This window comes from Daldinia vernicosa (assembly GCF_022497035.1).
Source record: "Daldinia vernicosa strain CBS 139.73 unplaced genomic scaffold F5Y00scaffold_43, whole genome shotgun sequence".
NCBI classification, from domain to species: domain Eukaryota; kingdom Fungi; phylum Ascomycota; class Sordariomycetes; order Xylariales; family Hypoxylaceae; genus Daldinia; species Daldinia vernicosa.
Window position 1 is genome coordinate 287,142 of NW_025953959.1, and position 20,944 is coordinate 308,085.

The 20,944-nt window shown below is 47.6% G+C and overlaps 7 protein-coding genes across 7 annotated transcripts; 3 read left to right on the forward strand and 4 right to left on the reverse strand.

Annotated features, from left to right (window-relative positions):
- Positions 1-1,663: 1,663 nt before the first annotated feature.
- F5Y00DRAFT_264541 (dynein regulator) lies at positions 1,664-3,202 on the reverse strand (the record flags this gene model as incomplete). The annotated part of the gene is made up of 3 exons (XM_048011676.1): positions 1,664-2,854; positions 2,922-3,087; positions 3,165-3,202. The coding sequence occupies 3 exons, from the start codon at positions 3,200-3,202 to the stop codon at positions 1,664-1,666; spliced, it is 1,395 nt and encodes a 464-aa protein (XP_047862469.1).
- Positions 3,203-5,560: 2,358 nt separating this feature from the next.
- Positions 5,561-8,364, forward strand: F5Y00DRAFT_254610 (ARM repeat-containing protein; the record flags this gene model as incomplete). The annotated part of the gene is made up of 3 exons (XM_048010190.1): positions 5,561-5,620; positions 5,694-8,279; positions 8,338-8,364. 3 exons carry the CDS (start codon positions 5,561-5,563, stop codon positions 8,362-8,364), a joined length of 2,673 nt encoding a protein of 890 aa, XP_047862470.1.
- A 415-nt stretch (positions 8,365-8,779) lies between these two features.
- F5Y00DRAFT_243900 (NAD(P)-binding protein) lies at positions 8,780-10,192 on the reverse strand. The gene is made up of 2 exons (XM_048008743.1): positions 9,202-10,192; positions 8,780-9,139 (listed from the first exon to the last, which is right to left on the reverse strand). Exons 1-2 carry the CDS (start codon positions 9,964-9,966, stop codon positions 8,858-8,860), a joined length of 1,047 nt encoding a protein of 348 aa, XP_047862471.1. The 5' UTR covers positions 9,967-10,192; the 3' UTR covers positions 8,780-8,857.
- A 304-nt stretch (positions 10,193-10,496) lies between these two features.
- F5Y00DRAFT_243905 (MFS general substrate transporter) lies at positions 10,497-12,925 on the reverse strand. The gene is made up of 5 exons (XM_048008744.1): positions 12,183-12,925; positions 11,934-12,113; positions 11,475-11,831; positions 11,329-11,419; positions 10,497-11,273 (listed from the first exon to the last, which is right to left on the reverse strand). Exons 1-5 carry the CDS (start codon positions 12,615-12,617, stop codon positions 10,891-10,893), a joined length of 1,446 nt encoding a protein of 481 aa, XP_047862472.1. The 5' UTR covers positions 12,618-12,925; the 3' UTR covers positions 10,497-10,890.
- On the forward strand, positions 12,926-14,927 carry F5Y00DRAFT_243908 (Clavaminate synthase-like protein). The gene is made up of 3 exons (XM_048008745.1): positions 12,926-14,225; positions 14,280-14,321; positions 14,379-14,927. Exons 1-3 carry the CDS (start codon positions 13,439-13,441, stop codon positions 14,684-14,686), a joined length of 1,137 nt encoding a protein of 378 aa, XP_047862473.1. The 5' UTR covers positions 12,926-13,438; the 3' UTR covers positions 14,687-14,927.
- A 621-nt stretch (positions 14,928-15,548) lies between these two features.
- Positions 15,549-16,592, forward strand: F5Y00DRAFT_254613 (GroES-like protein; the record flags this gene model as incomplete). The annotated part of the gene is made up of 1 exon (XM_048010191.1): positions 15,549-16,592. One exon carries the CDS (start codon positions 15,549-15,551, stop codon positions 16,590-16,592), a length of 1,044 nt encoding a protein of 347 aa, XP_047862474.1.
- Positions 16,593-16,646: 54 nt separating this feature from the next.
- F5Y00DRAFT_243912 (threonyl-tRNA synthetase) lies at positions 16,647-19,941 on the reverse strand. The gene is made up of 7 exons (XM_048008746.1): positions 18,603-19,941; positions 18,009-18,538; positions 17,919-17,951; positions 17,755-17,800; positions 17,453-17,698; positions 17,175-17,390; positions 16,647-17,093 (listed from the first exon to the last, which is right to left on the reverse strand). Exons 1-7 carry the CDS (start codon positions 19,693-19,695, stop codon positions 16,906-16,908), a joined length of 2,352 nt encoding a protein of 783 aa, XP_047862475.1. The 5' UTR covers positions 19,696-19,941; the 3' UTR covers positions 16,647-16,905.
- Between the last annotated feature and the right edge of the window lie 1,003 nt (positions 19,942-20,944).

Here is a 20,944-nt window from a genome sequence, read left to right on the forward strand (position 1 = left end):
ATGGGATTGTCGGGTTTTGGTCCGGTACTTTTTATTTGCACCTTGGAACCCCCTAAACTACATAAGCCAATTGCAAAATACTGCGAATCCAGATTTTGATGTCTGTATGCCAAAGGCAAGATACAGATGCGAATAGAAAATAAAGATATGATCAGGCAGCGATTGTGGATTCGGGCGTTTGTTGTTTAGCTAAATAAGGTAAGGAGTCATGTATTGGTGTTGGATTTATTGAGTCCACCCCGTCTTAATCCGCCGCTGGAGTCTAAGTGATAAAGGGGAATGGCTTGGCGGAGAGGGGAATGGCCGAGCAAAGTACCTAGTCAGTTAAAATAAAATAAAAAGTCAAGTGGCTAGATGGAGAGATAGAAACCACAACTTGTTTAAAAATATGAAGGATATGGGAAGAAGGTGAAAGGGGTGAAGTAGAAGATCAAGCTATACTTACTGCTAGATAGGTAAAAATGGGGTTGAAATATGTATGTATGTAGCATGTAAGTTTGGAGGTTCCAAGGTTATAAGAAAGAAGTGTTAGCCCGATAAATCTCGAATTTCCCACTTCTTGGGTCTTGGCCGGGGAATTTGAACTGTGGAGGCCAGGCGTGCCTGTTTCAATGTTCGATGCGGTACATGTTATTACATGTTAGTCACCCGTACTTGCATGTTTTTACACCAGGTACCGTACATCGAGGTAGTACAAGTTGAGGTACGTGCACTTAAGCACATCACTAAAACACTTGCAGCTACATACCTAATGTACCTATGTACTATACGCATACCGGGGCGCAGCAATCTCAGTCTCACACTGTACCTAACCTTAGGTAGGTACCTACCGAAAGTTGGGCAACCCCCACAGGTACATACTACCTACCTGGTGTATCTGGCAGTTTAGCAGGTACAAAATACAGTATGCTTTACTCTGTATTTTCACTGTATCCCACTCATGAGCTTAGATACCTCCCTAGCTGCCTAGCTACGTAGGTAGCTAGGCTTATACAACAATCTTGAAAAACATACATCCCTTTTCTAAATAAAAGGGGGTGAGTTATACCACACAGTTCGAACTGAGCTTCATGAAACATTAGATTAGGTACTCAACTTTTTACGTACGTAAGGGCAGTATAAGAAACATGAGAAACATGAGAAATGAGAAATATAAGAATAGACTAGCTCAATGCTAGATCGTATATTCAAGTCTCTTCTCGGTATGCAATGATAGGGTATCTATTTTCTTCCATATCTACGGTGCTGTCGCGACCATTGATCAGCCTGAACGATGCAATAGCACCACAGAAGATGACGCCAACCTTGGACTTAACAACGCCAACAAATCTCGTTACTTCTTTCCTTCATCAAAGTTCGCCCTTCCTCCCTACCAGCCCGCCCGCCCCGTTCTTTAATCTCCCAGATTCGTAGGGTAGGGTTAAAGCTTGTTTCTAGTCATCTTCCCGTACCGCCTCGAAGAACGGCTTGTTTGCAGTGTCTGCGGTTTTCTGCGGCAACAATATCCGAGGCAGCATCTGAAGATACGTGCCCCAATCTTTGGCTTCGAGACCTCGTTACTCCGACCATAAAAGCTCTTAAGCTTTCACGGAAGCTAAGATCGCCAAAGTGACGCCAGAACGACACAACTTTTCATGTCCTATCGCATGCCGTGTTGGTGGTTTCAGTTGGCAAAAATTCTCAACTTGCAGTCCACACATCCAGTTGCAATAACACACCGGGTTTGAACATCAGCAACAGCCGCCGCTTTTGCAATGCCATTTAAAGACATGCCATTTAGGCCTTCGCCTGACCCGTTCGTTACGGGCTCGCGTATAATGCCCGGGGCCCACCTCAAACAGGAGACAAAGTGACCATGCGCGTCTACGAGCGTCTTCACATTTTTCCCTTCCTGAGACAAATCCCAGCACCGCAACGTCTTGTCATCGGAGACGCTGAGGAGGTATTTACCACCCGGGTGAAACACCAATGCTCTTACCCAGTTATCGTGTCCAAGGAGGGTCTTAATACAGTTGCCTCTCGCATCCCAGATACGTATCGACTTGTCTCGAGAACCTGTCGCCATAAACTCCGCAGTGCTCGATGCTGGCGGCGGCTTTTTTAACCCTGCAAGTGGTGCAAGATATTGGTAAGTTGATGGGGGGGCGAGAGTGCAACACTCGACTGTGTGTTCATGGCCGATGAGTGTCAGCTTGCTTTCAGGGTTAGCAAGCGAAATATCCCAGAGGCGAGCAGTCTGATCATTGCCGGCAGATAGAAGATAACGGCCATCTAGCGACGGGCAAACATCTCTGACCCAGTCTGCATGACCTCGTATCGTTTTGACGCAATAGCCCGTCGTTACGTCCCATAAACGTAACGTCTTATCCCTAGAAGCAGATACGAGAAGGTTGCTAGAACTTGGCGCACCCGCTGCACCTGACGGGATGAAGCGAACGGCGCTAACGCTATGGTCATGTCCAGGTAGAGTTCTAATATTCTTGTATTCATCGGAAGGATCCCACAGCTTGATAGTCAGGTCACTCGAGCACGATGCCAGAAGGGTTCCACCCCTGGGACCACCGAAATCCACGTCCAGCACTGCTTTCGTATGCCCCTTGATTGTACGCTCCTGTTCTCCCAGCTCCCAATCCCAAATTTTTATCGTATAATCCTCGGAGCCCGTGGCTAAAGAAGAGAAGACGGGATGGAAGGCGACGCAGGTAATAGGGCCCCTATGGGATTCCAGGGTATGACGTGGCGGAGACCGAGGGAGCCAACTGGACGGGTCCTGGTTCCGCTTGGACAAAGAGGTAGGTGTTGCATTATCCAACTCCGACTGTAGAGTAGCCGTTTTCGACTCTAGTTCCATAATCTAATATCGACGCCACATATGTTAGTAGAGGGCAGCAGCATATAAAAGGGGACTTCATCTCCCATACCTTCTTCTGTAATCGCACAACACTAGTCCATTTCTTTTCTAAGAGACCCTCATATTTCTTAGAAGTAGTAGTATCGAACGTGTCACCAAGGTTCAGCTCCTCTCTTAGGGCAGCTGCCGTGTTAGGCAGGTTATTCGATGATAGGTACGCAATAATGGCCTTGTGTCTAGGGTATAAGTTAGCATCATCTGTTATCTCATTGTTCTCTAAGTAGCGGGGGAAGACGTGAGACGGAAAACGTACAGCTCTTCAGCTTGTCGAGGGGTCAGAATTTGGCTCATTTTGTCCAGTTCACCGCACTAGGCTGCTCATGGACGTAGTAATGTAAAAGTATGAAGATCCTATGCTTTAGAGAGGTTTCGGGCGGTTAATATAACGTCAGAAGGCTACGAGTAGCTCTCAAGAGAGCGAGGAGGCAACAAAGAGAGTCGTTGCCCGCACACAATGTGTCAGTCTCAGAAAGTAGCCACACACACAAGGAAATGTAGACAACAATAATGTGTCACCAAAGCCTTGTTTATGCTTGTTACCAGGGAACAAGAGACGTCGGAAAGGCTTCTTAGGCGAAATCGAACGAAGCTTTGTACCAAAAGTAAAAACGACACGAGGACCAAACAGTGGACGAACTGCTGGCAAACCCGCGAGGGAGAACCAGTAGGGAAGTCAACCAAGCAGAGTATAGCGTAGGTAAAAGGCGATATAAGTATTGACGTAGGTGTAGAAGTAAGTAGGTCGCTTGGCGGGTTGGAGGGTTGGCGGATCGAAAGGTTTAATAAGAAGTCATAGGCCGAGACTTGCTTGGATCATAATTTAGGGTTGCGCCGGAGAGAAGAGATATAATTGAAGCTGTCGCCAAGAATGCGTAAAAGGGAGGAAATCCAGATTCAATCAGATAGATACGTTCGTATACGTTCGGGGCAACATGTCGGAATGGTAAAGAGGGAAAAGGCGCGGTCGTCAATTTGTCGCTTCTAAGACCTTTTGATGGGAGAGGGAAAAATTAGGAAAGACAACAATCCTAGATATTGACTTGTTTCTTGAGGTGTTCCGGCAATGCGTTAACTAGGTACCATTACTACCTTTAGGTAACATAAAAACACCAATACTTCTTTTTGGGTAGTTATGAGGTACATTCTAAGGAAGTGTAGGGAAGCATGCCCATTGGAGATGGAGACCCGACAAGACATGTGAAGCCACATGGCTTTGCCCGGCCTCCCGGGAAACAGAGGAGCACAAGCCACACCCCTCGATCTGTACATAGGTGCAGGCCTACACTTAGGTACCTCTTAAGAGCGCAAGTGCTAGTGCGCCGTACCTACCTATGTATGTATGGATAGGACATAAAATCTACATCGATAACATCGCTTAAAGATACCTCATAATCAACATTCGTAAACACTCAACTTTTAGAAACGAAACAATTGGACATTACGACTAAATAAAGTAATTACTAGGGTATGACTTATATCATCTGAACATCGGCACCAAAACGAGCCAATTCACATGGGTAGTAATAAAATATACTTACGTGTACGGATTAGGTATGTATGCAAATAAATACAAGTACCTACAAATTGGTTGCCCCGATGACAACCCTAGCCCGCGCTACAGTACGTCAACAGGTCAAGCGCGGTAACCCCAGTATTTATTTTTGAATCCGGCCAATAAACTATCCGACAATACCGGGTAGATACATAGATGTACCTACTTATATACATAACCTAAGACATCGATTATACATATGTAGAATAATAATAAATCGGCAAGCAACAACCTTCCATCGTCATCGTCAACTTCAAAGACGCATGTCCCAATTTTGCGCCCTACAGCATTCGAAATTCCACGCTCTACGGTCTAACCCTTCCAATATACCTCTCTCGATAAAGAATAAGAGGGTCAAACTTCAAACAAAGCAAGCGCCACCTTCGTCGTTACGTACCTCATACCCGATACCCGATATACTGTGTATCGCCTCAACAAAACATACATTTTTTTAAGATTGCTCCCCGCAAAATCATCCAAGCCTTTGAAGTTTCCACAAGGTGAACCGTGGGAAAGAGTAAACATAGAGCATAATATATTGATTGGCTTAACTCTAAAGCTTATCCCATGAAAACAATGTATGTGTAATATTTCTGCCTCTTTGTCATAACCTTCTTATTCCCCTGGCCCATGACCCGAGGCCTACAAATTCTCTACGTCTCTGTATAAGGCATCCACACACTCCTTTTTGCATATACCCTACCAACTCCCAAGCGCGTCAACTACTACAATAGCAGCAGTAAAGCCATTTTTTAACAGCTGCTTCCGCGAGGAACTTGAAGCCTGAGGTGAGGAACGGGGGGGCCAGGGACGGAAGCACGGTGGACGAGAAACGGGGAATAAGAGATGAGGAAGACGCATTGATCTTCTTAACTCCATCCTAAACTCTTTGTCTCATCACGCTTCTCGCAACCTCTACACTCAAAATGCGTCTTCGCCTCCCTAAGGTGCCAGTTCTACCGAAACTAATCAAGAGAATAGCCTCGACTTTATCGCATCGTCGCGCCCAAAGGAAGTCGACTCAACCCGCCCCTAATCGCAAAGCACATAACACCCCGGTATCGCCGACGGTCGATCGTAACTGTCCAGTCGTGAATATGGCAGACGGGGAGCCCGACTACAGCTCTCTTCCGTTAACAGATAGATGGGTACACAAGGTGCGTGCCATCATCATATATTCCCGTTCCCCCTTATTCCGGCTTTGGTGCTAAAACAATATTGGATGAACAGGTTTGGAAAGTTCGTAAGCAGGCATACGAAGAGGCCGCAAAGCAATTTGAGATCACTCCCGACGAATACGATCCCGCTTTTCGGCCATTTAACCAAGATCCGAGTCTGTGGAAGGGTGCGGTCGCAGATTCTAACGTTGCCGCGCAGTCCGACGGTATTGCAGCATTCTGCGCGTTTCTCAAATTTGGTGGTAAGGAATGTTGCGTTCGCTCGCGTGGTCATGTTGTCACTCCCATCGTCGAGAAGGGCCTTGTGTCCACAAGACCTGCCACCAAAGCCTCCTCACTCGAGGCTCTACTACTTCTTATCGAACTCGATGCCGCCGGTCCCGTTGTCGAAGATATCCTCCCAGCCGTATCTGCGAAGCAACCCAAAGTCATCGCAGCTGCTTTAGCAGCCCTGACGACCATCTTCCACAGCTACGGCTGCAAGATTGCCGACCCAAAGCCAGTCCTTAAGATCCTCCCTAAAGCATTTGGACATGCGGACAAGAATGTGCGGGCCGAAGCAACCAATCTAGCCGTTGAATTTTACCGATGGCTGAGGGACGCGATGAAACCTATGTTCTGGGGTGACTTAAAGCCGACACAACAGTCTGATCTGGAAGCCCAGTTTGAAAAGATTAAATCAGAGCCGCCGCCAAAACAGGAACGCCTTCTACGAACTCAACAGGCAGCCTTGGCTCGTGCTCCACCCCCCGGGGCTGAAGAAGATGTGGACGACGACGATGGAATCGATGAACCAGCCGAAGTTGATGCCTTCGACCTCGCGGAACCCCAAGACGTCTTATCTAAAGTTCCAGCTAATTTTCACGATAATCTCGCGTCTTCGAAGTGGAAGGACCGTAAAGAGGCTCTTGAGGCGCTCTTTGCCGTACTCAATGTACCAAGAATCAAAGATGGCGACTTCAACGAGATCAACCGTGGCTTAGCAAAGTGCATGAAAGATGCCAATATTGCCGTCGTTACTCAAGCGGCCCAATGTATCGAAGTACTCGCCAAGGGACTTCGAAAAGGTTATGGTAAATACCGATCAATCGTCATGACGCCAATCATGGAGCGTTTAAAGGAGAAAAAGCAAACCGTTGCGGACGCGTTAGGGGCCGCGCTGGACCAAGTCTTTCTAGCGACAAGCTTGTCTGACTGTTTGGAGGAAATCCTCTCCTTTCTCCCCCACAAGAATCCTCAAGTAAAGGAGGGAAGCATGAAGTTTCTTGTCCGCTGTCTTAGAACAACCCGGGATCCCCCGAACAAGCAAGAAGTCGCCAGTATTGTAGAAGCCGCGAAGAAGCTACTCGCTGAGAGCAGCGAAGGGTTGAGGTCCGGTGGTGCCGAGGTTCTAGGTACAGTTATGAAGATTATTGGTGAACGTGCCATGAACCCTCACCTAGAGGGCCTAGACGATATACGAAAAACTAAAATCAAGGAGTATTTCGAGAAAGCCGAGGTTAAAGCCAAAGACAAGCCGAAACCAGCCCCAGCTCCGGCAGCACGGGGTCCGCCCGGTGGTCCAAAGAAGGTGGGTGGCGGTGCCAAAAAGACCGCCGGGGCCGCCAAGAAAGCCGCGCCGGTCGCACAAGAGCCCGCTTCCCTTGCGCCACAACCGACATCTCGAGCCGCCCCAGGCAGTAAGCTTGGAATGCCCAAGTCTTCAGGGTTGTCCGGGTTAAAAGCACCGCAGAGACGCCTCGGCGCCCCCGGTATCGCGTCCCCCCGAAGAGCGCCAGCCGCTGCTGCCCCTCCGCCAGAGGAAGAAGAAGAAGAGGAGACCCCGTCATCACCGCCACAGCCAAAAGCTCGAGTCGGGCTCGGAAGAGGTGGTCTTGCAGCACGGTCGTTAGCGAAACCTACGGCGCCCGCCGTAACACCTTTGGCGCCCTCACCACCTCCATCAAGTGGGCTTACAGCCATAGAGCGTGCTGAACTAGAGGAACTACGCTCGGCAAACGAACGACTCACTAAGCAAGTAGATGAGATGCGACATGAGCGAAGCAAGCTTATGTCGGAGGTGCAAGAGCTCAAAAACCACAACGCCGGGCTTATCGAGGACCACACGAGAGATGTACTTAGCATCAAAGCCAAAGAGACTCAATTAGTGCGGGCGAGGAGTGACGCAGAAGCAGCCGAGCAGACAAATGAAAGACTCCGGCGTGAGCTCGAACGTCTCAAGCGTGCACTCAGTAGGGCGGAGGGGCTTGGCGTTTCTAGTGGCATTGGAAGTCCGGGAATGACGAGTCCTACTCCCGATGACATGGGCATCTACCGTGATGGCGCAAACTACCCGGGAGCTAGGACGAGCAGAATGAGCTTCGCCAGCACATTTTCCGAAGAGAAAGAAAACGGCGATGCACCACATAACTACCCTAGGAGCAAGTTAAGTCCAGAGTTGAGATATGGCAGTGGTTCAAGTGGAAGGGGGAGCCCTGCCCGCGGCTTTAGGAGCGCAGCAATAGACGAAGGGGTCGGACACAACACCGGGTCTGCCGCGAGTTCGATGGCCGGCGGAACCGGTAGTAATGGGGCCGAGAATTGGAAGAGAGCAGCAGAAGTCACGAGTCAACTCAAAGCAAGAATAGAGCAGATGAAGGTACGCTAGAGAACCATCCCGTCGCTTAATATGAGGAGTAGTAACTAACCAATCGCAGGCGAAGCAGGGGTTCAGCCGATCGTGAAGTAGGGCTTGTTCAAGTGTCTTGTCATCAGGAAATGGCGTTTGTTAGGAGACGAGTCCAAAAGAGGGATCAGGAGTGCGTCATCGGGTGCATTTTCCTGGCGTCGGATTACATACCCCAGTCTATTTTCGTTCGCTACTAAAGCGTTCAGAAATGTCATGAAAATTATGTTTAGACTCGATTACCTCGTCATTAAAATAAGGGTGCATCTATACGGATTGAAGGGGGGGGGAAGGAGGGGGGGTTCATTCAACCCTATTAGATTTTAATACGGGATGTGGTTTAATATCTTTCACCGCCCCATTTCCCAAGTAGTTTGTGTGTCTATTAATGGTATAGACGGGCTGTGGAGTTATACCCGCGCTGTTCACACGCAACATGTAGAAATAGAGATGGTGTTGTGGCCAGTAAGATATACCGAATCATAAATTGTTATATTATTTAACTACCTAGCCTCAACTACCTAGGTACAGATGCCATTGATATTGATAGGCTAATCCTTGATTTTCAGGACGGCCTTGCCAAAATTATCGCCTTTGAGCATTCCCACGAACCCTTCAGCCGCCTTGTCGATACCCTCGATGACGTGAAGCTTGGCCTTGAAAGATCCGTCTGCAATCCATTTTTGAACTACCTGCTGATGTTCTTCGAAGTATGCAGGCCCGAATTCGGGTTGTCCAACAAGGAAACCTTGCATCGTTATAAGCTTTGCAACGAGCTGGAAGAGATTCTTGACGCCATATCTTTGGTCAGGTGGCAAGTTGTACTCCGAGATCTACTTGTTCGTTAGCACAGGCAGGCTATTAAATTGAAAGGGTAAGAAAGGGAAGACGATACCATTCCGCAAACTGGAATTCGTCCGAGGGTATTCATGCTCTCCAAAGCAGCATCGAGCTGATCTCCACCAACGTTCTCGAAGTAGATATCAATTCCGTTGGGTGCGAGGCGCTTGAGCGCATCAAATGCGCTTTCCTTCTTGTAGTTGAAACCACCGTCGAATCCAAGCTCATTTAGGATATAATCTAGCTTCTCATCGGAGCCAACTGAGCCAATGACTTTAAGTCCTTCATTCTTCGCGACTAGACCGACGACCTGCCCAACAGCACCAGCAGCTGAACTAACAAATATCGTTTCTCCCTTCTTTGGTTTTCCAATCTTATGAAGACCCGAATAGGCCGTTAAGCCAGGCATACCTAAGGGGCCTAGAAACATGCCAAGATCGAGATTATGCGGGTTGTTGATCTTGCGCACCTTGGCAGCGGAAATATCAGGTACTATGGCGTACTCGGCAATAGGAAGAAATGCAGATACGATATCTCCTTTGCTGAAACCCGGCGCGTCCGACTTTAGAACTCGAGCAATAGTGCCATTTGAGAATGGACCGTTAATTTCGAAAGGCGGCGAGTAAGACTTGACATCAGCATTACGCATTCTACCGCGAAGATAGGGGTCAAAGGAAGCATAGAGTATCTCGACGATCAGGCCGCCTTTTGGAGGGGCCGCATCGAGGTCAATGGGCCGTTCCTCAACGGCGAGATGCTCCCCTGGAACCGGAAAACCAGTAGGGACCTTTTTGAAGACGAGAGTCTTATTCGGTACCATTTTTGAATCACGCGAAGTCGACTACCCCTCAGATTTTAACCGTAGTAGGATATGGGCTGACGTCTGGTGAGAGACGAAATAAATTTATACTCGTTTAAATATATGGTGTTTATTTCCTGGGTGTGAAGAGGTATGAAGAGGTGTGAAGAAAGTTTATGTATACGATGTAGTCGAAAATGTTAAAGGGGGATGACGTCTTGATTCGGTTATGGCTAACTACTAAACGGGTCTACCCCCGATGCTACGACTTGGATTTATATCATAGACGTAAACGGAATTCATATTTTTCGACGGGTATCTATGGATCATTGGGTTTTAACCTAGGTCATGAGCTCGTGAGGTCCCACATGCCTAGGTAAAATTCTAGGCAAATTAGTAGGTATTTACAATCCCGATACGGAGTTCATGGCCGTGTTGATTTATAATACGACCCAAAAAATACTACACTACAATACCTTGGTAGGTAACCTGACATACATATGTATGGAAGTATAATACGTATGGATAGATAGGTATGTAGATAGATATGTGGATAAATATGTGTGCAATGGTACCTGATATAAGTCAGATCATGCCTACCTACATACAAAATACAAGTACCTACTAAGCATCATACACTGGTAGTGTATCCATACATACAATGCATCACATCAGGTACGGATCCGTACATTTCCTCATTCGGCCTTTATCCCGACCATTGTCTCTCATCACCCGCCCGCCACGCGAAAAATATCATAACCCTGTCCCGCATCTCGTATTTATACCGAATATTTACGTGCAGCATTCAACGGCTGCATATTATGTATCTAACTTTACAAGATTGACACCGTTATCCCAATGGAAGATGAATCACTATAACGAGATAGAAGATATCAATTACTCTCCAAGTCCACAAGTCTTTATCCTAAAATGCTTAAGAAATGCTTAAGCTGACTGTTCGCCCCCTTGGTCCTGCTCTACTTGATTGTTTCGGTCCCTCCGTAACACAAGCCACCAGGAAGTCAAGATTGCGGCAATTCCCACGCTCAGAAACCCGAGGCAAATCCCATACGATACATGGTACGAGGGGCCAAACACGGTGCTGTAGACATGCGGGCCTGCGATGCCGCTGAACTGGGCCATAGCGTTAGTCCACCCAATGCCTAACCCAGATGCAACTGTCCCTCTGAGTGCTCGAATACGCTCCGGCCATATTACTGGATATGCCGAGCCCGCGCACGAGACGGCGACAATCAAGAATATATACCTCACCACCGCGTTGCGGACTGTGAAGAGGATTATATAGCAAATAATGATAGTCGATTCAACTGCGAAACGGTCAGAATCCACAATAATACGTTCCGTGGTTGACTCTATACTCACTCGTAACGGCAGTAGTCCACGGCCTAATGGTCTTTTTATGCAAAAAGTGACCCAAGATATTCAAGAAAAGGAACGCGCATAGGTAAGGAGGCTGTAAAGTGTATATTAGATATGATCATGGGCTGGAGACGGGTTCATCTTCTTACAATATTCATCAGCTGTGAGTTGGACGTTGTTGTGAAACCCAGTTCATAAATGACGGTGGGCAATGCTGTCCCAACACCAAAACCACCGATTCCGTGGCAGATCCAATATAAGGTGAACGTATAAAAGGTGGGATCCTTGATGAGCCTTTTTACCGATTCGAAATCCCAGTGCCCCTTTCTTCCGGAGGGGGCAGTCTTCTCGAGACGGTCTTGTAAAAAGTCTCGCTCTTCGTCTGTGAGCATCCGAGCTGTCTCGGGGTAATCCGGTAGCCACAACGCCCCAACTGAGAGCACAATAGCAGGCAAACCTTCAATTAAGAAAAGCCATCGCCAACCAGCAAGGCCGCCTAGCCCGTCCTAATCATAAACTCGTCAGTAATGCCACTCAATAATCAAGAGCACAATTCTCCAGGCAGCTGGGTAGTCACGAATAAGACGGTATGAGATAGAGCTGCTTACCATGAAGCCAATAGCATAGGCAAGCAAGCCGCTCACCGCCGGGGAAAGCTGGCCAAGGGAGTAAAAAATAGCAATCCTCTGTGGCATTTCTATAGGCTTATACCAGAATGCCATGTGGTATAATACGGCAGGATAGAACCCAGCTTCAGCCAGCCCAATGGCAAACCGAACACACATCATCTATATACACCCATGTTAGAGTCCACAAGGTTAATTGCTCGGAGCCTCAGGGGGTTCGTAACTACTTACACCTGCGAAGTCTTGTGCTGCTGCAGATGAGCAGGCAGATATACCCCAGCCGAGAATGAGTACAAACATCCATCTCGAAGGTGAAAAGACCTTCATAGCGAGGGTGTTTGAAGGCTCGAAAATCATATAGCTGTAGGAGAATATGGACAACGTCCAGGCCCATTGAGAAGGGCTCAGCCCTAGCTGCTTCTTGATACCTGTGCCATTTTCAAGATTGATGATGGCTGCATTTGAATAATTGGATGAGTCGATAACCCTAAAGACGTAAACCAATGAATAAAAGCCAACTAGCCATAGATCTATTTTCTTCATCACGGCCTTCTCGAGTTTCAAGTCGGCGCCGGATAAGCCTTGATCTACAGCAACATCGGTACCGCGTTCTGAGACCGCCGTGTTGTCGACTTTGACGTCGACTTTACTACTGCTGGAAGCCATGTTGGGTTTTGCTAGGTTATACAAACAGCCCTATGGGAAATATCCTGTAGCAGAGTTAGGTATAACGGATTCTCTTTTGGAACCTCTGACAGGTGTGGTCTCGGGCAAGCGGACTCGCCTTGAAGAACAAGAAAAGAGTGGCCAGCCGGCCCGGCGGCGGTAGCCTTTACATAGATAGATGAGCCCGGCCTGAATTACAACGTCAAGGGGTTGGCGGTGATTCGCCAAGCATAAGCCAGGCCACAACCTCTATTGCGTTATCGCACTACACCATAAGAACGTATATCGGAATTAAAGGCCCTCTACGGTTAGTTCTATGTTACAACCCCTGGGAAGAGCTAACGGAGATAGCAGTTTAATTGTTATCACTTACTATGTATGACCTCCGTGGCGAAGGTGAGGGGGGCGACCGGGCTCCGGTGACCCCCATCCTGAGGTCTAACATCAACTACCGCGAGAAACCAGCCGTTGCGGAGGGGCATCCGATAATTTCGGGATCGTATTAGGTATTCCGGCAATTCCTCTAACCCCATTGATGGATTTCCGAGCACGCCTGCGATGAGGTCGATGAGAACACAAAGCACGCAACTATCCCCGCAATCATCCCAGGACAAGTCGGCCAATCACATTAAGAGGCACATGCTATACTCCCTAGAAGAATACTTACAACTAACTCGTCTGACTAAATAACTTCATGAAGAGCAATGTCCAGTGTATAGATTTTGGTTGATATAAGACAAGACTATCTGGGTCAAGCTGATCTAGGGGAATCTCTCTACGCAGAAAGTAAATCTATAAAAAAATTATTTGAGTCAATCAGTATGGCCCCTATTGCTATCGAGACGCCAGCGGCAAGTCAGCTGCATGATAGTAGAGTTCTAGTGAAACCGTGGGCTCGGCCAGCTAAGACTTCAGAAAATCTTGAATATGCAGAACTACCCAAGATTGATCTGTCGCGGTTTGACGAGCCCGGTGGCAAGCAAGAGCTCGCTAAGCAACTTTACGATGCCGTCACTAAAGTTGGTTTCTGGTCCGTAGTCAATACGGGCATTAATGACGAGCGTGTCCTCCGTCAGTTCAGCTTCGGAAATACGTTTTTCAAAGAGCCCTTGGAGGAGAAGAGACGATTTCCCTGCAATTTTGCTGAAGGCGAATATTTCGGGTACAGAGAGAACTCCCGCTGGATTGGCGACACGGGAGTCAAGGAGAATGTGGAGATGCTGAATATACCCAAAGCTATTCCAGCCTTTGACAACGTCGGGAAGCACAGGATTGTCGAGCAGAACTGGGACGAGATTGCGTCCTTTCATAGAGATCTGTTTGATAAGGTGATCCGGAAACTCTTCATCCTCATTTCTATCATACTTGAGCTTCCAGAAAACTACCTCGCAGATGCACATGCCTATGACGAGAAGTCGGACGACCACCTCCGGTACATGATCTACAATGTAAGAAGTCAAGAGGAATGGGACAAAGCCCAAGCCTACTCTAAGGGTGGTCACACCGACTTTGGCAGCTTGACTCTGCTATTCTCCCAACATGTTGCCGGGCTACAGATACGCACACCAGAGGGAGACTGGAAATATGTAAGCCCCGTAGAGGGTGGTAGTAAGTCGACCCCTCCGCTACGCATGGTCTTATACTAACCCAGAAATAATTAAGTCACTTGCAACGCGGCGGACACTTTGACGTTTCTAACAAACGGTAATTATCAAACCCTCCAAACCAGTTGTCCACGCACCAAGCTTACCAGATTATAAGGCTTTATCAAGTCAACCATTCACCGTGTGGTGACGCCGCCGAAAGATCAAATCAACATTCCACGACTTGGTTTACTCTATTTCAGTAGGCCCGGCGACAATACGCCTATGAAAACTGTCCCATCTCCGCTGCTAGACCGTCTCGGACTCATTCCAGCAGAAGATAAAGATCCAAACAAGCCAGTAGTGTCCGGAACGGAGTATGTGAGAGCACGAGTTAAGGATGTGCATTATAAGACTGTCCTCGACAAGCGTGAGGGGACTTCTTTTAAATTCAAGGGGTTGAGTGTACAGAATTACTATAAGTAGTCTGATAATGATCTATCCTAATAGTACGCAATTCTATACAGCCCCAAACTACTCCTATGTAGGTATAGGAGAGAGAATGAGGATTACAAAGACCGGGCTTGTAAATCCTTCGGACTGAGGGGATTATATTTGCCTAGTTCAAGATTACCTAGGTAATATACACGCTTCCACATATAAATGGTACACATAGAATTCGAGTTTCCATCACAGTTTAGTTAGGTAATATATTAAAGCTCAAGAGTGCTATAGAGACTTCCTCTGATATCAAGTAAAGTTTAAACAACAACAAAAAGAAATATATAACATGGCACCAATAATAAGCTTTCTCAAACATATAATGCTACCTAGGTGTCCCAACCGCTATGGACTTTTTCTGAATTCTACAATCTATCCCTTGACTGGTATTCAACTACACCTCCACTATTTTCAGTATTGATACATAAGAATTGGCCAGGAAAGCAAAGATGGCTAAATAGACTAATGGTATTTACGGTTTGCACTAATTGTTGGACCTTTTCCTATTATGCTAATGAACGACGTCAAGTCTTAAGTACTAATACTGAAAATAGTGGAGGTGTAGTTGAATGCCAGTCAAGAGGATAGGGGCCCCCGTTAATAATGTTGGTACGTAATGATTGTCGCTATATTACCTCGAGAATGACATAAAAATATATAAGTCGTGAAATCATCGAAGCAGGGACAATATACCTCGGCGTATTAACTTCACTCATAAAAGCCCCCTTTAAACCCCCCTCACTCCCTCCCTCTATGTATACCTTCTTCGTCAGTACAAATCTAACAGTATATCACAGCACAACAGAGGCGACTGGAATAAACCACCAAGGTAACCATGGCACCAAAAATGAAAGCATTGGTCGTCGCTGAGGGCAAGACGGCAAAGGTTCAGGATGTAGATGTGCCAAAACCCAACCAAGGAGAAATCCTGGTCAAAACTCACTACGTCGCTCAAAACCCAACGGACTGGAAGAACATGCTATCCATCCTGGAACCCGTACCTCCTGGTCGGATACTAGGCTGTGACTTTGCCGGTACCGTGCAAGACCCCAACGGCTCCCATTGGCGAGAGGGACAGCGTGTCGCTGGTTTCGTCTTTGGAGCATCTGACAATCCGCCTCGAGGAGCATTTGCAGAATACCTCGTCACCGAAGCAACCTTAGTCTACCCAATCCCGGATAATGTATCCTACCAAGATGCCGCCGTGATCCCACTCGCCTTTGCAACCGCCGTACAAGCCATGTTCGGGAGATTAAAACTACCTGAGCCGAGCCAGCCGGCCAAGAGCGTCTTTCCCTTCCTTGTCAACGGGGGAACGACAAGCGTGGGCCAGTACGCTATCCAACTAGGAAAACTAGCTGGCGCCTTCGTTATCGCTACCGGATCTTCCCAGCATCACGAGTGGCTGAAGTCGCTAGGTGCCGATGCCGTCATCGACTATAAGGACCCCAATTGGCCTGAGAACGTTCAAAACCTCACGCACGATAGGCTTGAGTTTGCTTTCGATTGCATCAGCGAGAACGGCACGGTAGAGGCCGTTGCCAAGACTATATCTTCAACCAAGGGCGGCCACATCGTCACCACTCTCCCCGTGGACAAGATCAGGGATAAGATCGAGAACAAGAAGGTCAAGCTGGAGAGTACCATCGTCTACACCGTGTTCGGGCGTCCTGTTAAATACGGCAACTTTGACAATTGCGGAGAGACAACTCCGCAGGACAAAGCATTATGGGAGAAGTACTTGGCTATGCTCCCGGAATTGCTGTCTAGCGGTAAAATCAAGCCTAATAGGTGGAGAGAGCTAGGTGGCTTAGATAGCATACCGACTGGCTTCCAAGAGCATCTAGAGGGTAAGGTCAGGACCGAGAAGCTAGTTTATAAGATCGCATAGGCTGCAGAGACCACGGAAACTACATGTAATATACTACATAGCCTTTATAGGACACTCTCATTAATCCATGTTTAAACGCCGCATCGCACGCAACCGCCAAAGTTTTAACACAGTAATACTACCAGAAATCAAGGGGGAAATCTATATATTTAGAGGGTCTAGGCAGGAATAACATCCTATGGAAATAGAATATCTCCTCGGCGTATAGCAACATCTAAATTATCTTTCATTTTGATCGTCCCGTACGGTGCTAGACTAAACAATCCGGTATAGTCTACCTATCGGCTTCTACTTAACAGGTCCGAATCTCAACTCACGTCGCCTTCTTATCCGCCTGTTTCTCTGACGGGAAGGGATTATACGAGCCTCGGTCGGCCTGCAGTCCCCGTAGCTTCTCGATCACCTCGTCCAGGGGTACAGGCTTACCTCGGTCCTGGGTGGATGTGTCATCTCGGTATCGCACATTCACTTGTCGACCCTTCATCTCCTCGTCTCCGACAACTAGATTTTGGCGATTGCGTTAGTATACACGTAGACTCGAAGCAGATAGTTCTGAAACCCCCAACGGGACGGAATGCTTACCGAATATAAAGTTGTATTGTGCTAGCTGTGCACTTCGCACCTTCTTGGGAAGTGTATTTCCGCTAGTGTCGATATCGACAAATATCTTCTCCTTCTTGAGGATATCCCTAACTTCTCGTGCATATGACATGAAGCCCATTCCGACTGGGATAACCATTACTTGACGAGGGCTCAGCCAGAAAGGCCACTTCCCTGCAAAGTGCTCGATGAGAATACCTAAATAATAGAAAGTAAGCAGTCTAATCGTCTTTATGTTCCCCGACATTCGACATTCTTACCCATGAACCTCTCTATGGATCCCGCCATAGCGCGATGGATGATAACTGGGCGTGCGCAACCCGGACTCAAGGGCTTGATTACTCTCTCCTGTTTTGCTCCACTCCCCCCCCCTGTGCCTGGGTTTGCCGTGGCCGTAGTACCCGGTTGGACTTCGCTTGCTTTGGCCGCCGCCGCCTCCGCAGCAGGCTCATCCTGCTTGGGTTTCGCAGCGTGCGTCTCAGCTGTGACATATTCGAGACCAAAGTCTAGTATGTATTAGCAACAGATATGTGGCATCGTTATAAAGGGGGGGGAATATTACTCTCAGGGCCCATAAAGTCAAGTTGAATTGTGGCACATTGCCACTCCTAGATATACGGTCAGCTCGACTCCTTAGACTAACAGCACACGAGATTTAAAATGAAAATCAAACGCGGCGCTCGCGTTACGATCAAGCTACAATATGGAACAAGTGGGTAGACTAACTCGGTTCAAACAGTCCAAGATCTTGATATCGATCTATAGCATAGTTAGCAAAGCTGTAGATGATCAGAGCGGAATCCCTTAAAAGATTACCTTAGGTCCGTAGAAAGCGCCGTCCCCCTCATTGAGAGTCCACGACACGCCACTAGGTCCAGACGCAAACCCGTTAAGAGCCTCTTTCAACATGCTCTCGGCCTTATCCCAAGTCTCGATCTGGCCCATAAATTTCTCGGGTCGGGTAGATAGTTGAAGCTTGAAGGTAAATCCTAGAAGGCCATACATCTCGGAGAGGAAATCAAACAAATCGGAAATCTCGCTTGTGACCTGGTCGAGACGACAGAAGATATGCGAGTCATCTTGCTGGAACCGACGGACGCGAGTAAGACCTGACAAGGCACCGCTTGCCTCGTTTCGATGGAGAACGCCAAAGTCAGCGAGGCGCAATGGCAACTGACTGTATACCTTGGGGCTGTGAGCGAACATGAGGAAATGGGCCGGGCAATTCATTGGTTTCAGGCCCCATTTCTCCTTATCCATATCTATGACAAACATGTCTTCTTGGTAATATTCCCAGTGTCCACTGATCTTCCAAAGCTCCGAATTGAAAATGTTGGGAGTAATAACTAAGGTAGGCAGTTAGTTTGCCATGATTGGAAAAGGGGCAAATAGGGTCGGTGATGGACAAACCTTCTTGATAATCACGTTTGTGGTACTGATCTCGGATGTATGCGAGCAACGTATTGTAGATCCTTGTGCCGTGAGGCAAGAAGAAGGCCGAACCAGGAGAGAGTTCGTGAAACATAAAGAGCTCTTGCTCTTTACCGAGCTTTCGGTGATCTCGCTTGGCTGCCTCTTCCAGGAATTTCTTATGCTCTGCCATCTTCTTCTTATCCGGGAAGGATACTCCATAAATGCGTTGGAGGGAATCGTTCTCCTGGGATCCTAAAAAGTACGATGCCGAGTTCTTCATGATAGCGAATGCTTCAATTCGACCAGTGTCAGGCACATGAGGCCCACGGCAAAGGTCGATCAAGGGACCATTACGATATACAGTAGTAGAAGTACCATCGGGGATCTTGGTGGAGATGATGTGCTGCTTGTATTTGTTATAGCTAAACATTTCGAGTAGCTCATCCTTGGTCATTTCTAGACGTTCGAATCGCTGACGCTCTTTAACAATGTCTCCAACGATACGCTCGAGGGGCGTCCAGTCGCTTGTCTGGACAGCACCTCCGCCGGGTAGGGCCATCTCATAGTAGAAACCGTCGTCGATCGGGGGTCCGATACATAAGGAACAGCCGAACCTCCTCTCGCAGGCCTCGCCAAGGATATGGGCCGAGCTGTGCCAAAACACCTCCTTTCCCTTGGGGTCGTCAAAGGTTAACAATTCGAGTTTGCAACTCCGCTCCAGAGGCCTCTCCAAGTCCCATAATGTGTCTCCGTCTATTCTAGCGACGACAGAGCGCTTGTACAAACTATTCGACACACCCTTCGCAATCTCGCCAGGTGTGGTCTCCCAACTCGTTCCAATCTTGACAGAGTTGTCAGGTAGAGTAATTGTAATCTGCTCTCGCGGTTTCTTGGAAATTTCTTCGTCATACTTCTTCTTTAGACGGTCAAACAAGTCGAGGCGTGTCTTGAGGAAATCAGGCGGCGGTGTCATCTCGAGAGGACCAGCGCTAGCATCTTCGCTGGCTGCCTTACTCTTCTTATCCTTCTTTGAAGGCTTCGGCCCACCAACCACGACCTTCTTGACATCCCCAGACCCGGCGTCAGCCATGTTGTCGTATTATTGTAAGGGGAGTCGAGTCGAGTCGAGTGTTTGTGGAGTAGTGTAAAGTCGAAGTTGCGGGTTTGCGACTTGGGAATGGAAAGAATTGAAGAAAAGTTTAGGTAGGTTGAGTCACAAGTTCACAACCAATGACAGGAACAGTTCCGTATACGCTGTCTACAACATTAAATTAGCAGCGCTACGTGGTATAATACATATCTAGGTACCTAAGCGCAGGCGCTTCCCAGGGTAAAATATTATTTTAACCCACCAAATGCCCCTCTACCCCGCCAGCCCCGCATAGGTACACTACATATAGTACTTGATAACGACTATCCCCTTATCAATATTATTATCGATATCATTTATAAGATAAGATGTGTTTGTATAGCTATTGCCCTCCTTCTTATATAACTCTTAAATAAATAGTCACCCTTAATCAATACACTTATGCCAATCACTTAAACATCGATATCGCCCCTTTCTCATCCCTTGTATTCGGAAGCTCCGTCAGGCGAAGGGACGTGTAATCGGGAGGTACAGGTTCAAGTTGAATATCCGAATGCCACTGTGCGAAATTATACCTCTTATTTTTCGATTAACGTATATCTCTTTGGTTCTTCTGCCGCTGCAGTGGGCTGATAGTGTTAATTTGATCGTCACCAACTCTAAACTCAAACGTGCCGTTCAAGATCGGTGTTTATACAATGTTAAATTACTCGGTTTCCCACTGAGTTGACCCAATCGGTGAACCGGTTGCTTCTAGAGATTGTTTATAAGGTTATTTATCTTAAGAACGAAAGAACACCATACCATTCTAAGAAAATACACGAAGTTTAAGTCACAACGTTCCTGGTAAAAATGCAGCGCATATTAAATCTAATATACTGGTAATAACAAGGTCACGAATCAGGTCGTCGGCATTACATATTAACAATAAACAAGTCGTCGACAATGTTTAAACTAAGATACAAGAGGCAACCCCGCTGGATTGCACAATAGCCCTGAGTTTATGACCAAGCCAATCGATTGGTTGAATCCCGCAAGGCCGCCCAGCCTCGCCGCGCCGGGGGTCGGCAGGCGGCCACACAAGCCATACAACCCCCCCCCCCCTTAGCCATCACACAACCCCCTTTATCCACGGTTCGAATCCTCGATCTCGCATCCCTTACATTTTTACGCATTACTACGTAGGCAAAAGTGCGGTGCTTTTGCCTGCTTCGTAAGCGGGTTAAGCTCCGCGGGTCGGTTTCGCCGA

Coding starts and splice junctions, on each gene's coding strand:
- F5Y00DRAFT_243900 (XM_048008743.1), bottom strand. CDS start 9,966: ATGGTACCGAATAAGACTCTCGTCTTCAAAAAGGTCCCTACTGGTTTT. Junction 9,140..9,201: donor GAATTCCAGTTTGCGGAATG/GTATCGTCTTCC, acceptor ACGAACAAGTAG/ATCTCGGAGTACAACTTGCC.
- F5Y00DRAFT_243905 (XM_048008744.1), bottom strand. CDS start 12,617: ATGGCTTCCAGCAGTAGTAAAGTCGACGTCAAAGTCGACAACACGGCG. Junction 11,832..11,933: donor CCTATGCTATTGGCTTCATG/GTAAGCAGCTCT, acceptor GTTTATGATTAG/GACGGGCTAGGCGGCCTTGC. Junction 11,274..11,328: donor GTGGACTACTGCCGTTACGA/GTGAGTATAGAG, acceptor ACCGTTTCGCAG/TTGAATCGACTATCATTATT.
- F5Y00DRAFT_243908 (XM_048008745.1), top strand. CDS start 13,439: ATGGCCCCTATTGCTATCGAGACGCCAGCGGCAAGTCAGCTGCATGAT. Junction 14,226..14,279: donor AAGCCCCGTAGAGGGTGGTA/GTAAGTCGACCC, acceptor GAAATAATTAAG/TCACTTGCAACGCGGCGGAC. Junction 14,322..14,378: donor TTTGACGTTTCTAACAAACG/GTAATTATCAAA, acceptor CCAGATTATAAG/GCTTTATCAAGTCAACCATT.
- F5Y00DRAFT_243912 (XM_048008746.1), bottom strand. CDS start 19,695: ATGGCTGACGCCGGGTCTGGGGATGTCAAGAAGGTCGTGGTTGGTGGG. Junction 17,952..18,008: donor GCGCTTTCTACGGACCTAAG/GTAATCTTTTAA, acceptor ACTATGCTATAG/ATCGATATCAAGATCTTGGA. Junction 17,094..17,174: donor ACAATACAACTTTATATTCG/GTAAGCATTCCG, acceptor GCCAAAATCTAG/TTGTCGGAGACGAGGAGATG.